General features: G+C 41.0%; 1 protein-coding gene across 1 annotated transcript in view; it reads left to right on the top strand.

The window, feature by feature from the left end:
- plekhg2 (pleckstrin homology domain containing, family G (with RhoGef domain) member 2) overlaps positions 1–13,145 on the top strand; it is a 48,411-nt gene that overhangs the window by 20,156 nt on the left and 15,110 nt on the right. The window contains exons 4-9 of the mRNA XM_068731272.1: positions 1,177–1,223; positions 9,666–9,816; positions 10,478–10,609; positions 10,865–11,047; positions 11,158–11,250; positions 11,473–11,559. Of these exons, the coding sequence (XP_068587373.1) occupies positions 1,177–1,223; positions 9,666–9,816; positions 10,478–10,609; positions 10,865–11,047; positions 11,158–11,250; positions 11,473–11,559 (693 nt within the window). The remainder of the gene's footprint in view (positions 1–1,176; positions 1,224–9,665; positions 9,817–10,477; positions 10,610–10,864; positions 11,048–11,157; positions 11,251–11,472; positions 11,560–13,145) is intronic.

The raw sequence follows: 13,145 nt of genomic DNA, 5'->3' as shown, positions 1-13,145 counted from the left end.
GTTTGTGTGTGTGTCCTACTGGACACAGGCCCAAATGCCCAAAGTGTCAGAGGCCCCTCCTGGCTTTCAACTACAAAATGTCCCCCGAAGACAGACCTGCCTACCAGGAAGAGGCTCAAAACGACCACAAAGAGACACAAAGCGACTACGAAGAGACACAAAACGACCACAAAGAGACACAAAGCGACTACGAAGAGACCCAAAATGACCACAAAGAGACACAAAACGACCACAAAGAGACACAAAATGACCACAAAGAGACACAAAACGACCACAAAGAGACACAAATCCCTCCGATGTAGGAGAGTTGTTGGAGCCTTTCTCATGTCTTTGACCAGGGGTTCGTTGTCCCATAATCCACCAATGGTCCTGATCCAATGCCCGCTCTCCAGAGGATAACCCATGAGTGTTTATGCTTTAAGGCCGTCGGTTAGGATTTAGGAGGAGTCCGATTTTTCTCTGCTTTCCTATATTCTGCTCGAATAAACTCCTCTCAGTATACTTTCATGTACTTTAATGTTCTCATACTTAATACAGATGTTCCTTCATCACATGAGGGTCTACATCTCTTTGGATTGACTTCAAAGTGTCACTAGTGAATCTGAAGTGAACTTCCTGTCTGTTTCAGAGAATTGGAGCGATTCGATTAAACTGTTAGAGTTATTTTAAGACCTGTGTGTCCTAACACAGAGACGTCTGTCTGTCTGACCTCCTGACTCTCTGACAGGAAGTCACACAGAAACCTTTCTGTTTCCACATCTATATATTGAGCTGTATCTCAATATATAGAAGCATCATAAATCATAAATCACATTAAAAGAGCAAATACAAACAGCTATGACGCATCACATATAAGGGGGGGATTGTGATTCAAACGTGGGAAAAGATGGAGATCTTTGTTTCTGGTAGTTAGATAGTAAAGAAGAAGAAGTTTATTCACACAGGAGAAAGAGGCTCAGCCCTCAGAGGAGTTTTTAGAATAATCAACAAACAAAGGGAAGGTTCTGGAGCGTTGGGTTCATGTTGTTATTCATGTCTAAACATATTATAATATCACATATTCAATCATAGCATTTGTTCCTTTATCAATGACTTTGATGAATGTGTTGGATTAAAATGCTATTTCCCATGAATGAGATGATGAAAGAAGAATTAACGTTTTGTTCTCGTTTTTAGAGCGAAGCCTTTGACATCTACACACTCTACTGCATGAACTACCCCAAGTAAGTAGAGCAGATCACTCACACACACACACACATCATGTTCTGCAGCGTGAACACATTAGTGATTAACCACTAGAAATGATGACTGGACAGATTCTAATCACAATCATGTGACCGCCAGCTCACCGGTTCTTATCCGACAGGAGAGTTTAGTTGCACCTCATAATAATAATAATAATGATATTAATAACTTTATTTATACATCACCTTTAAAAACTGAGTTTACAAAGTAAGCAGCACAAACAAGACAATAATAACAAGTGACAGTCAATAAAAATAAAGTATAAAAAAAATAATAATTTAGTAAAATCAACAAATAAAAATAAAACAGAAAAGCGACGACATCACATAAAAGCCAGTCTGTAAAAATGTGTTTTAAGAAGACATTTAAAAGAACACATACCTCTTTGCAAGAGATATTTAGTGTTTTGCGTTCATGTTTTTTGCGTGCAGAGTTTCAACAAAGAGGGCTCTGGTTTCAGAAAATGTGTTTTAGCGGTCGCATAGAAAGCTGTAACGCTCGCTGGGTTCAGCTTCGTGTGGATCGTTCATTGAGTTCTGGTCATTTTAGAGGATCCCTGTCCCAGATCTTATTGCCAGTGATGGCTGAAGGGTTTCAGAGACAGACCAGCTCCTCAGAAGTGAACGCCAACAAACATCGCTGTGAAAAAAACGAAATAAATAAAAAAGGCTTTTTGCACGCAGTGTTTTCCTGCAGAGAAAGAAGTGCTGACAAGACAAGAGTGTGTTAGAGACCACAAACTTTAAGAAGTGTCTGCTATCATCAAAGCTCTCTCAAATACTCAAAGTGATTGCTGGGCTGTTTGTCTTCTTTTCTGTCCAGATGTCCACCAGTTGTCTTAATTCTGTGTTTTCTTCTCTGTGGACTAGAATCACTGCCCAGCTCCACATCTGTATGCATGTTAATACACTTAAACCAATGCATGGATACACAGTAAACGCCTCCATTCATACATGCCTCTGTGTGTGTGTGTGTGTGTGTGTGTGTGTGTGTGTGTGTGTGTGTGTGTGTGTGTGTGTGTGTGTGTGAATGCCTCCTGTGTGTCGACCCCTCCTTCACCTCCCTCCACTCTCTGCCTGTCGCCTCCTTAAAGCTCCATTAAACTCCAATAAAAATAAGTAGGTCAAATGCTTTCAGGCCACCTAACTGAAGAAAAAAATCTGCTTCTTCTTCTTCTTCTTCTTCTTCTTCTTCTTCTGGATCCTTTCAGGCCTCTGACGAACATTTCAGGACAGAAAGTCATGATTTGTTTTGTTTTCTGATTCATGAATCGATACAAATCTCACAAACTCTGCACTGATTATCACAACCTAAGTCATTATTCAGCACCAAATAGGAACAGATGTACATGTGTGTTATTCTAAAGGGAATAAACAAAGAGACAGTGATGTGATCAGCAGAAGAGAACTTGTGATCCGCTGGGTCACATTTGGGGAATCTGCTGGATTGCAGGTTTGTGAACTCGGGAGTCGCCCCGCTGGGACCTCCAGATGAAACTCTTTGTTTGGTTAGTTGTTCTGCGTGAAAAGAGAAACGCAGCTTCTTTGCCATCTGAAATCCAAGAAAACAGCAGAATTAGAAGACTTTTTTCTCACTTTGTGTATCAGATGTAATGTTTCATGAAATGTGCTGCGATTAAAATGACATTAACAGACGTGGAGGTCGATCCAGAGGGAGGATCAGGACAGATGTTGAGCTAATTTATGCTGCTAAACTCCACTTGGACACACGAGCGCTGTTTGTAATGCTGTAAATCGATGAGCTGTGGAGCCGTGGAGGCTTTGGAGGACGGAAATATTCCAGCAATGTTCAGACTCGACAGGCATGGAAGTGAAAGTGACACTAAGAACGCTAAGTTAGTGAGTTTAGATCAGATCCTTTATGATAAGACTTGATTTATCCAGAGGGAAACCTAAAAAGTAAGAAAAAGTGAGGCATCTTGGGGGTCGTTAGTTCAGCCATGATTTATTCTCCTGATTCTGCTTCACAAGCTGACTACGTTGTAAAAACAAGCAACAAACATCTTAACAAACTTCCACATTGATGTTGTTTCTGGATTCCTGAAAGTCTCGTTCCGTTGTTAGGTTCCGTTGTTAGGTACGTTGTTAGGCTACGTTGTTAGGTTCCGTTGTTAGGTACGTTGTTAGGCTACGTTGTTAGGTTCCGTTGTTAGGTTCCGTTGTTAGGTTCCATTGTTAGGCTCCGTTGTTAGGTACGTTGTTAGGCTACATTGTTAGGTTCCGTTGTTAGGTAACGTTGTTAGGTTATGTTGTTAGGTTACGTTGTTAGGTTACGTTGTTAGGTTACGTTGTTAGGTTGTTAGGTGGGCACAATAGGGATTTTTAGGGAGGCCAAATGGGAAAAAAGGGCCTTTTGTGGGGAGAGATGGAACGAATTGGGCCGATTCGGGGGCGGCCGTGCGGGATGCCGGATCAATATTTTAAACTGCGATATCTCCTCAACCGTTTGTAAACGTAGCTATCTCGGACCAACGCTTAATTGTACGGAATGGATGTTTTGGGAGAAATTGGGACATTTTGGGTCAGGATCGTTGGGCCACAAATTTTGCCTTGTTTGGGCCTCTAAAATCTCCACAACCCTTTGTGCTGGGAAGCTGAAATTTGGACTGGACCATTATCTTAAAGGATAGATCAAATGGTATGAAAATGAAAAGGATTGGATCAAGGAAAGTAGCACTTTTTTTGCTGAAAAATTAAAATGTGTCCGATTTGCTTCAAATTCATGCTTCCACTAGAGTTCCAGCGTCCTTGCCTTGAGCATTGCTAATAAAAGTTGCTAATTAATTTTAGTAACTATTTGGTACTGTGTGCTATGATTATTTGGGGAGTAATGAGAAATGTGCCATTTGGGTTGTGATAACTGGCCTAAATGAAAGCCCAAGCACTGGTACTAGGTGCTATGAATAGTTAGGGAGGTATGGGATATAAAAGGGACAATTCGGAATCCCAGAAAAGAAGTATCCAAATCGTCATAATTGTTCCCGACCCGCCGGGGACAAATGGGCAAAATTGGGCCATATTGCATGGGATTATTGGCCTACATGACTGGCCCATCCAAAATGTATGAGAAATGGCCGTTTTTGGAGTTGTAAGGGAACTAATCCTTATAATTCAAAAACGACCATTTCCACTACATTTCTATGGGCCGGTCATGTAGGCCAAAAATCCCAACCAATATGGCCCTTTTCTTCCCATCCCTCCCAAACATCATCTCCACAGTCCTTTGGGCTAAGAAGCTGAAATTTGCACTGTAATTCCACCTTTATCCATAGTTTCAGTGGTGTGAATGGAATTTGGAAATTCCGTCTAGAATTTTTTGGCATTTGGCCTATATTTGGCCAGACAATGGGCTGAGAAGCTGAGATTTGGACTGTACTATCTCCTTGACCTATATATTCACTGGTATGAAAATGGAAAGGATTGGAGAGATGGAAATTGTTTGAAATCTCAGGCAAAGTAGCATTTTTTTTTTGCTGAAAAATTAAAATGCATCCGACTTGCTTCAAACTTGGAACACTGAGTGTGCTGTTTTCAGACATGCTTCCACTAGAGTTTAAGCATCCTTGCCCTGAGCATTGTGCAGTTGCTAATTCATTTTAGTAACTTTTTGGTTCTGGGTGCTATAATTACTTGGTGAGTAATGAAAACAAATGGGCCATTTGGGTTGTGATAACTGGCCTAAATAAGAGTCCAAGCACTGGTACTAGCTGCTATGATTAGTTAGGGAGGTATGGGAACAAAAGGGACAATTCGGAATCTCAGAAAAGATTAATCCGAATTGTCATAATTGTTTTTGACTCGCCAGAGGCGAAATGGGCACAACTGGGACATTTGAGTGGCGAAATTTGCAAATAAAGGGTCATTTGGGTTGGGATTATTGGCCTACGTGACCGTCCAGTAGGAATGGCCGTTTTTGGAGTTAAAAGGAATAGTCCTAAGCTAACTCAAAAACAGCCATTTCTCTTACATTTGTATGGGCTGACAACTTAGTCCAATAATCCCAAACAATATGGCTTTTTTGATCCCATCTTTCCCAAACAATATTTCCACAGTCCTTTGGGCTAAGAAGCTGAAATGTGGACTGCTATTCTGTCTTTACCCATAGATTCAATGGTGTGAATCGATTTGGGAAATTCCAACTAGAAATTTTTGGCATTTTGCCAATTTTGACCAATTTTGGGCCTCTAATATCTCCATAACCCTTTGGGCTGGGAGGCTGAAATTTTGACTGTACTATCTCCTCATAGTCTTTGCGGTATGAAAATGAAAATGACTGGAGAAAGTTCATTTTTTTAAATTATCAGTCAATTAAGCCTGAAGCATTGATTTGCCTGATTTGACTGAAAATTTGAAGTCCTCCGATTTGCTTGAAACTTTGCTCACTTGGTGGGCTTTTCCCAGGTATGCCCCTTCCCAAGTTTCAGCCTCCTATTCCAGAGTACACTGGAGATATTGCTTGGGACAGATGGGAATAAAAGTGACCTTTATGACTATCCCTTATTAGTCCAAAAACGTCTATTTCGACTACGAAAGGGCCATTTGGGTTGGGATTATTGGCCTACATGGTCGGCCCATACAAATGTAGTAGAAATGGCCGTTTTTGAGTTATAAGGATTAGTTCCATTACAACTCCAAAAACGGCCATTTCTACTACAATTGTAAGGGCCGGTCATGTAGGCTATTTATCCCAACCCCAATGGCACTTTTTGTTCTAATTGTCCCAGTGCCTATTGGTACAATTGCAGGTGCTAGCCTCACGAAACTTGGTGTGTGCATTGGTATGAAGCCATAGACCCTGTGTATTAAATTTGGTGGGTTTAACTCATTGAAATCTATGTATACCATATATGGTGTAGATGCCAAGATGTCACAATTTCATGAGGTGCTAGCCTCATGAAACTTGCTGTGTGTGGACTGTGATACCCAATGTACCCATAGATTCCATGATGAAAATATAAATGGGAAATTTCGTAAATTTGTTGGATAGAAATTTATGGCATTTTGCCTTTTTTGGCCTAGAAGACAATGGACAATGAAGCTGAAATTTTCAGTGAAATTCCCAATTGTCCCATAGATTAAATGGTGAGAAAATCAAAGGAAAAGACCTCACAGTTCTTGGCATTTTACATTTATTTGGCCTAGAAACACCTATAAACCTTAGAAGACAATGGACAAGGAGGCTGACATTTTCAGCGAAATTCCCCCTTAGATTCAATGGTGTGAATATCAAAGGAAAATTCCTTACGCCTTTCCCAAAGTAATTCATGGAAATTTCCCTTTATTTGGCCTTGAAACCCAATAAACCCTAAAAGACAAGGGCCAAGGAGGCTGAACTTTTCATAGCATGAAAAATTAAATTTGAGAACTGGAATGATCACCTTTTCCAGCAAGTCTGCAGACCCTCTGGAAATCTGATTGTCTCTGAATCATCTCCAGCTCCTTCAGAAATTCAAACAGGTCTGGTGTTGCGTTTGCTGACCATGGAGCGTGTGGTGTTTTGCAGCTTTACAGGTTGTTTCACAGAAAGTTATTTTTAAAGTTACAGAGAGAATATTTCAGTGAGATCATCACGTAGCTTCAGTTAAGTATTGAAGAAGCAGATACGCAGCATATGTGATGCTAACATAAACCTGGAGAAGTCATTAGAGAGTTGAGGAGGTTGATCGTACTCTGAATGTGCAGACGTCAGGCCGGTGTTACGTTTCCTCTGATTGGTGGAGAAGAATCCAGCTGTAATTATCTACAGTCTGTGAGAATATGGAGGCTTCAGTTTCCCTCTAGAGAATGAATACGACATGAATAGATGATGAATGAGCACGATAACCTCAGAGAAGAAACCACAGAGGTGAGTTTGGTGTGCAGGAAGTCCCGTTCTCTGCAAGTGATTTGATGGGAATCTTTCCAAAGCACGGTTTCTAGGAATGTCTCGGCTGGATTTTTTCATATCTGCCATATGGTTTGAATTCTTCATGCGGACGTCTGCTGAGGCTGAAGTTTAGTTTACAGGTTATAGCTCTCTGCTGTCTGAGACCTCTGTGGAGGACTTGGTCCTGGTTCTGAGGTTCATACGCTCGCTGCACTTCACGGCTTAAAAACTTCTGTACTTCAGTCCTGCTAACATCCTCTTGAGGCTCCAGAGAACATAATAAACAATATGCTGATGATCTATCTCTTCTTGGAGCCTTTGAATGGAGCTTCACATAAAGATAAATCTTCAGGGTTCATCCTCTGGGGAGCAGGGGATGCGATGAGAACATTTATCCGCTTTAGTTTCGTTGAATGTTGTATAGAGGGTTTATATTTTGACCAGATGTTAAGGTGGAAATCCTGAGCAAGGTAGTATTGCGATATTGTATAATATTGTATCGCTACACAATAAAAATACAATCTGTTGTTTCCTAATCTGTTTGAATTATGTGTTTTTATGCAAATCACTACTATAGATTACTTAGACAAAGTAAAAGGAAATAGTTGATGATGATAATAAATATTCTGGTTCACTAGCTATGGGCCTGTTAGGAATATTCTGATTCACTGGTGTCACTAATTGTGTTATCAAAATTAACTAACTAACTAATTAAACCTCTTGGTAACAATAGCTTTTTCCGTCCACTAGAGGGTGCTGAATTTTCTCTGGTGCGTTCGTGGGTAAAGTCTGCAGGTTTGAACTTTGTAGACTGTAAAACAAACAGTTCATGTATCAAGTTGTTATGACAGTGTTTGTGAGTCTGTCAGCCCGACTGACGAAACCATTGAGCTGCAATAAAAAACAACTAAAGCGAGATGAACCGAGTGAAATCTTCATCTTATTAGATACAACAGATGTTGACAAAATGCATAATTTGGTTTTAAAAAATAAGGTAATAAATCACAATGTTTGATATTGCAATAATATTAAATCGTGACTCTGAATAAGTGTGGGGCCTCTCTACTGCAGAGCATCCAAAAGTTCACAGCAATGATTCGTCTTCTGGAGAGCATGAATGTCAACAGAAAGTTTCATATAGATCTATCTATGAGAAAATGACTCTACTTCTCTCTTGATTTATTCCCTCAGTAAACATTGTAAACATGAGTTTATGGTCTCAATCTCTAGTTTACAGTCTTCTTCAATACAGCATGATGTTCATTTAGTACATTATGCTCCATTTAGAGTCAAACAGACCATAAAGCAGGGGATGCTTTAGGGGCGGGGCTACACGCGGATTGACAGGTCTATACGTCACTCCTCCTCAGTCCAGATATGGTCACTTCCTGTTCACTGGTTGCACAAAAACATGGCGATGGACAAAATGTCGAACTCGAGGCTTCTAAACATCCACAAACCAACGAGAGACGTCTTGATGACTACGTCCACTGCTATGATTCTCACGCTGGATGATTCATCATGATGTCTGTCCAGTGCTAACATTCAGCTTCAAGAAGTCCTGGAGTTCATTAACTGTGACTAAACCTCTGAGTGCCTCAACATGACCAATGAGATACGACGGTTATCAGGCCGGGAGGTACTTCAGCTTCAGCAGCAACATTTTGCTACGTGAGACATGACACGTGTATTTATTTGAAATGTGCAGATAAAGACGGTTGTTTCTGTTTGAAAGCTTCATGTTTCCTGCTGAACACATCAGTCTGTAGAAGATATTACTGCTGCCTCCTCTCCTCCCCATCGTTACCTTGACCTCCTTCATCCTCCCTCCGCCTCCTTCAGACGCCCACTTTCTCTTCCCTCCTCCCTCCTTCCCCCTTCTCACCGCTGGGGTTCAAGGTTCTTTGGCTTCCCGCTGTGATGAATGTTAGTCAGGAGGAGTCTCCTAAGTCCTCCATCATCTCCTCCGACATCCCCCCTTTTTCTTCCTCTTTGGTCTCCTTAAATCATCTGGACAACTTGTCCTCTTCCTCCTTCTTTTCCTTAAATCAGTTTCCCCGTCTCCTCCATCATCTCATCATAACACCCTCCAGTTCTTTTGTCTTCTTCATGATGAATGTCTTTCTTGTGGACCTCCCTTCATGGTCTCTGTTACTCATTCTTTGTCTTTGTCCCCTTTGATTCCTCCTGTCTTTGTATCCTTCGTCATCTTACATCAATCTCTTCTCCTTCTTCCCTAAACTTGTAATGAATATTTGTCAGAGCTCCAAACTGCTGCTTCCTCCTTCATAATCTCCTCCATCTGTCCTTTTTCTTCTTCATCACTTCTTCACCTCCTCCATCCTTCCATCCCTCCTTCCTTCCTTCGTGTCTTATGAATGTTTCGAGGAGGATTTCAGAGTGGAGGAGTTCCATCTCTTTGTCGTATTGTTTGAGGGAAAAAAGAAACTTAATTTACATCAGATCCAGACGGCCATTAATAATTTATCTCTCTGTATCTCTCTCTCTCTCTCTCTCTCTCTCTCTCTCCACAGTTCGGTGGCGGTACTGAGGGACTGTATGAAGAACAAAAGTCTGGTTCCTTTCTTCCAGGAGAGACAGACGACTCTGAACCATTCGTTACCTCTGGAGACGTACCTGTTAAAACCAGTGCAGAGGATCCTCAAGTACCACCTGCTACTACAGGTGAGACTCCAAATACTACATTCAGTACCTCAAGTACCACCTGCTACTACAGGTGGTACTCCAAATACTACATTCAGTACCTTAAAGGAATCTCTTGAAGTACTCCTTTGAGGCGTCTTTGCTCAACTCAGATACTCAATAATAAAGTATCAGGAGAAACACAATCAAAACCGGACTGGGATGTCCCGACATCAGACATTATTATATATATATATATATATATATATATATATATATATATATATATAATAATGTCTGTAATAAATTCCAGATCTCACTGGAGTCATCAGTCACAACCTTTACAAGCGTCTGAACTAGCGTCTAACATCTGAAGATACTCAGCTCCATAAAACATGAAACACACATGCAGCTCTTCCCTAAAAAGCCGAGCTGAGTTTTCTCCTCTGGTTCTGGTCCAAGCCCACCTCTGAGAGCCGAGTCTTTGTTCTCTCCCGGTCTACGGTGGCCAGTATCAACACTGGTCAAACATGTGTTTGGAGCTCTGCGCTGCTGGGATTTTCCCACAATCCTCGGCTGGTCGTGCTCCAGTCGATTCTGAGATGAGCTGCTTTCTTCTGCTTTTTGTTCACAAACTCTTGTTTTTGCTTCTAGACATTTTCTTAACTGTTCCGTTTGGCCTCATGTCTAAATGTCTTCTCAGGAACTTTCTAAACACTTTGACAAGAGTGACCCCGGATATGAGGTCATCGAGGACGCCATCATCACCATGACAGCGGTGGCCTGGTACATCAACGACATGAAGAGGAAGCAGGAACACGCTGTGAGACTACAGGTAAGACTCTGAATACTACGTTCAGTACCTCAAGTACCACCTGCTACTACAGGTAACACTCCAAAAACTACATTCAGTACCTCAAGTACCACCTGCTACTACAGGTGACACTCTAAAAACTTCTCCAAAAAAGAACCAGAAAATAGAACAGCAATCATAAGATCTTCTACCAAAAACACTGGTTCCACCTGACTCGTCCTCTAGAAGCTTCTCTCTGATCCACCTCTGACCCTGTGACCCTTCACCTCCTCATAGGAGATCGAGTCCCTGCTGGTGAACTGGAGCGGGCCGGACCTCGGCGGGTTCGGAGAGTTGGTTCTGGAAGGTTCCTTCAGGGTCCACAGGGTGAAGAAGGAGAGAGCCTTCTTCCTGTTTGACACCATGCTGCTGATCGCCAAGAAGAGGCTGGAGCAGTTTGTCTACAGCACGCATATATTCGTACGTACTCTGACGGTCTAGAGACTGAGCCCTTGACATGTGGTGTAGTGGTCTTCATCAGTCATCTAACGGGTCCTCCATGTCGTCTTCATGTCTGCCTTCATGTCCAGTGCTGTAATCTGCTGCTGGTGGAGACCCTGAAGGATTCTCTGTGCTTCAAAGTGTCCGATCAGACGATTCCCAAACAGCAGCACGTCGTCCAGGTGAGTGAAGAAGATTAAAGGTCCGACTCTGGTCCATCAGAGGTCCGTTCTGAGACTCTGGTCCATCAGAGGTCCGGTCTGAGACTCTGGTCCATCAGAGGTCCGGTCTGAGACTCCGGTCCACATGTCTGAGTGTTAAACATGTTATTAACAGTGTGTCATAATTACTACTATTAAATAAAATGTACTTCATGTTGTTCATATTTAATGTCTTTACTGCAGACAAAGAACCAGGAGGAGAAGAGACTTTGGGTTCACTACCTCAAGAGACTGATCGTAGAAAACCATCCTGCTTCTCTACCACAGAAGGTAAGGAGGCAAGGGAAGGAAAGGAGGAAGAAGGAGAAGGAGGGAGGAGGAAATGTAAGGAGGGAAGATAAGAAGGGAGGAGGAAGGACAAAAGGAAGGGAGGAGGAAAGGATAGAGGGAGTTATAGCAAGTAGTGACTTCTATTAGCAGTAGTAGAACCATTAGAGGGTATTAATAGTAGTAGTACTAGTGTTGATTGTAGTACTGACTTGTAGTAGTAGTAGTAGTAGTAGTAGTAGCAGTAGTAGTAGTACTTGTATTGTTAGTCACCAGAAGTCTTCTGCTGCCACCTGCTGGTCATTCACACAAACTGCTCTCAGCACTGAAACACAGTGATGTCATTGTGTACTTGTTACACAACGCAGTAAAATACTAAGAACTACACATACTTTAGGTTTGTAATATGTTGTAACATGAGGACATGAATCCAAGAACTAGATGATTCACCAACTGAACTCATTTCATATACTTTAGAAACACGTCCTGCATTTAAGTGGAGACACTACTAGATGAACAGGGTAAAATAAACTAATACATATCACCAATAAAAACTTCCCCAGTTAATTACTTACATTAAGAAAATAACTTTTTGTAGTACAAGTTTTCTGAACCTGTATGTTAAAATATGTTGTTTCATGTTGTTGACATATTAGAGTCAAAGGTTTTTTTATTATATCTCTTTAAACCAGAAAATACTGTCAACAGCCATACAATGTCTATTTTCTCCATGTTGTTATTAATAGATGTAGTGTAAATGAGTGTGTGAGTGGTGTGTGGACAAACCCCTCTGTAGAAAGCTTCAGCACACAGAGAGGAATGAAGGTGTGAAGTTTGGTGGATGTCAGAACTACTGAAGAGGAGATTTCTGGATCAGAGTGTGAGAAAAACTCTATTTAGAGAAAAGGTCCTTTAAAGAGACGTTTAGTAAAGTCCAGACAAATTGAACACACTACGGGTGAATAGGGTAAAACCATGAAACTTCACCACTTCATTACTCACATTAAGATGATTATCTTTAGTATTACAAGTTTTCTGACATGTTATGTTTAAATATGCAAATGAGGCATTATGTAATGGTAACTTTTGGTGAATTTAGTAGAAATCTACAGACATAAATAAGCAAAGTAGTAAAATAAATGTTTTATTTCCTTTAGTCTGAAAAAAGACTGGTTAGATAAGTGACATGAAACATAAATAAATAAAGATAACAGCAGTAAAAATAGTGCTATTTATCACAGGGCTCATTTTTTCCCAGCATGCATTATGACAGACCACCAGTTTATGAGAGTAAATGGATGAAGAGGATTACTTTAAAGTACAACTTGTCAAACAAAGATGAGACATGAAGTAAAGCAGACTCTTCTCATGAAGTGAGACGTTTGTCTTCTGTCTCTTAGTCCACGTTATGAAGTGAGACGTTTGTCTTCTGTCTCTTAGTCCTCGTTATGAAGTGAGACGTTTGTCTTCTGTCTCTTAGTCCTCGTTATGAAGTGAGACGTTTGTCTTCTGTCTCTTAGTCCACGTTATGAAGTAAGATGTTTGTCTTTTGTCTCTTAGTCCACGTTATGAAGTGAGACGTTTGTCTT

This window comes from Cebidichthys violaceus, unplaced genomic scaffold (assembly GCF_023349555.1).
Source record: "Cebidichthys violaceus isolate CVI_PGR_0920_01 unplaced genomic scaffold, fCebVio1.0.p SCAF_1, whole genome shotgun sequence".
Taxonomy (NCBI): Eukaryota; Metazoa; Chordata; class Actinopteri; order Perciformes; family Stichaeidae; genus Cebidichthys; species Cebidichthys violaceus.
Note: the sequence above shows the minus strand (reverse complement) of the source record. Positions and strands in the feature narration are given on the sequence as shown.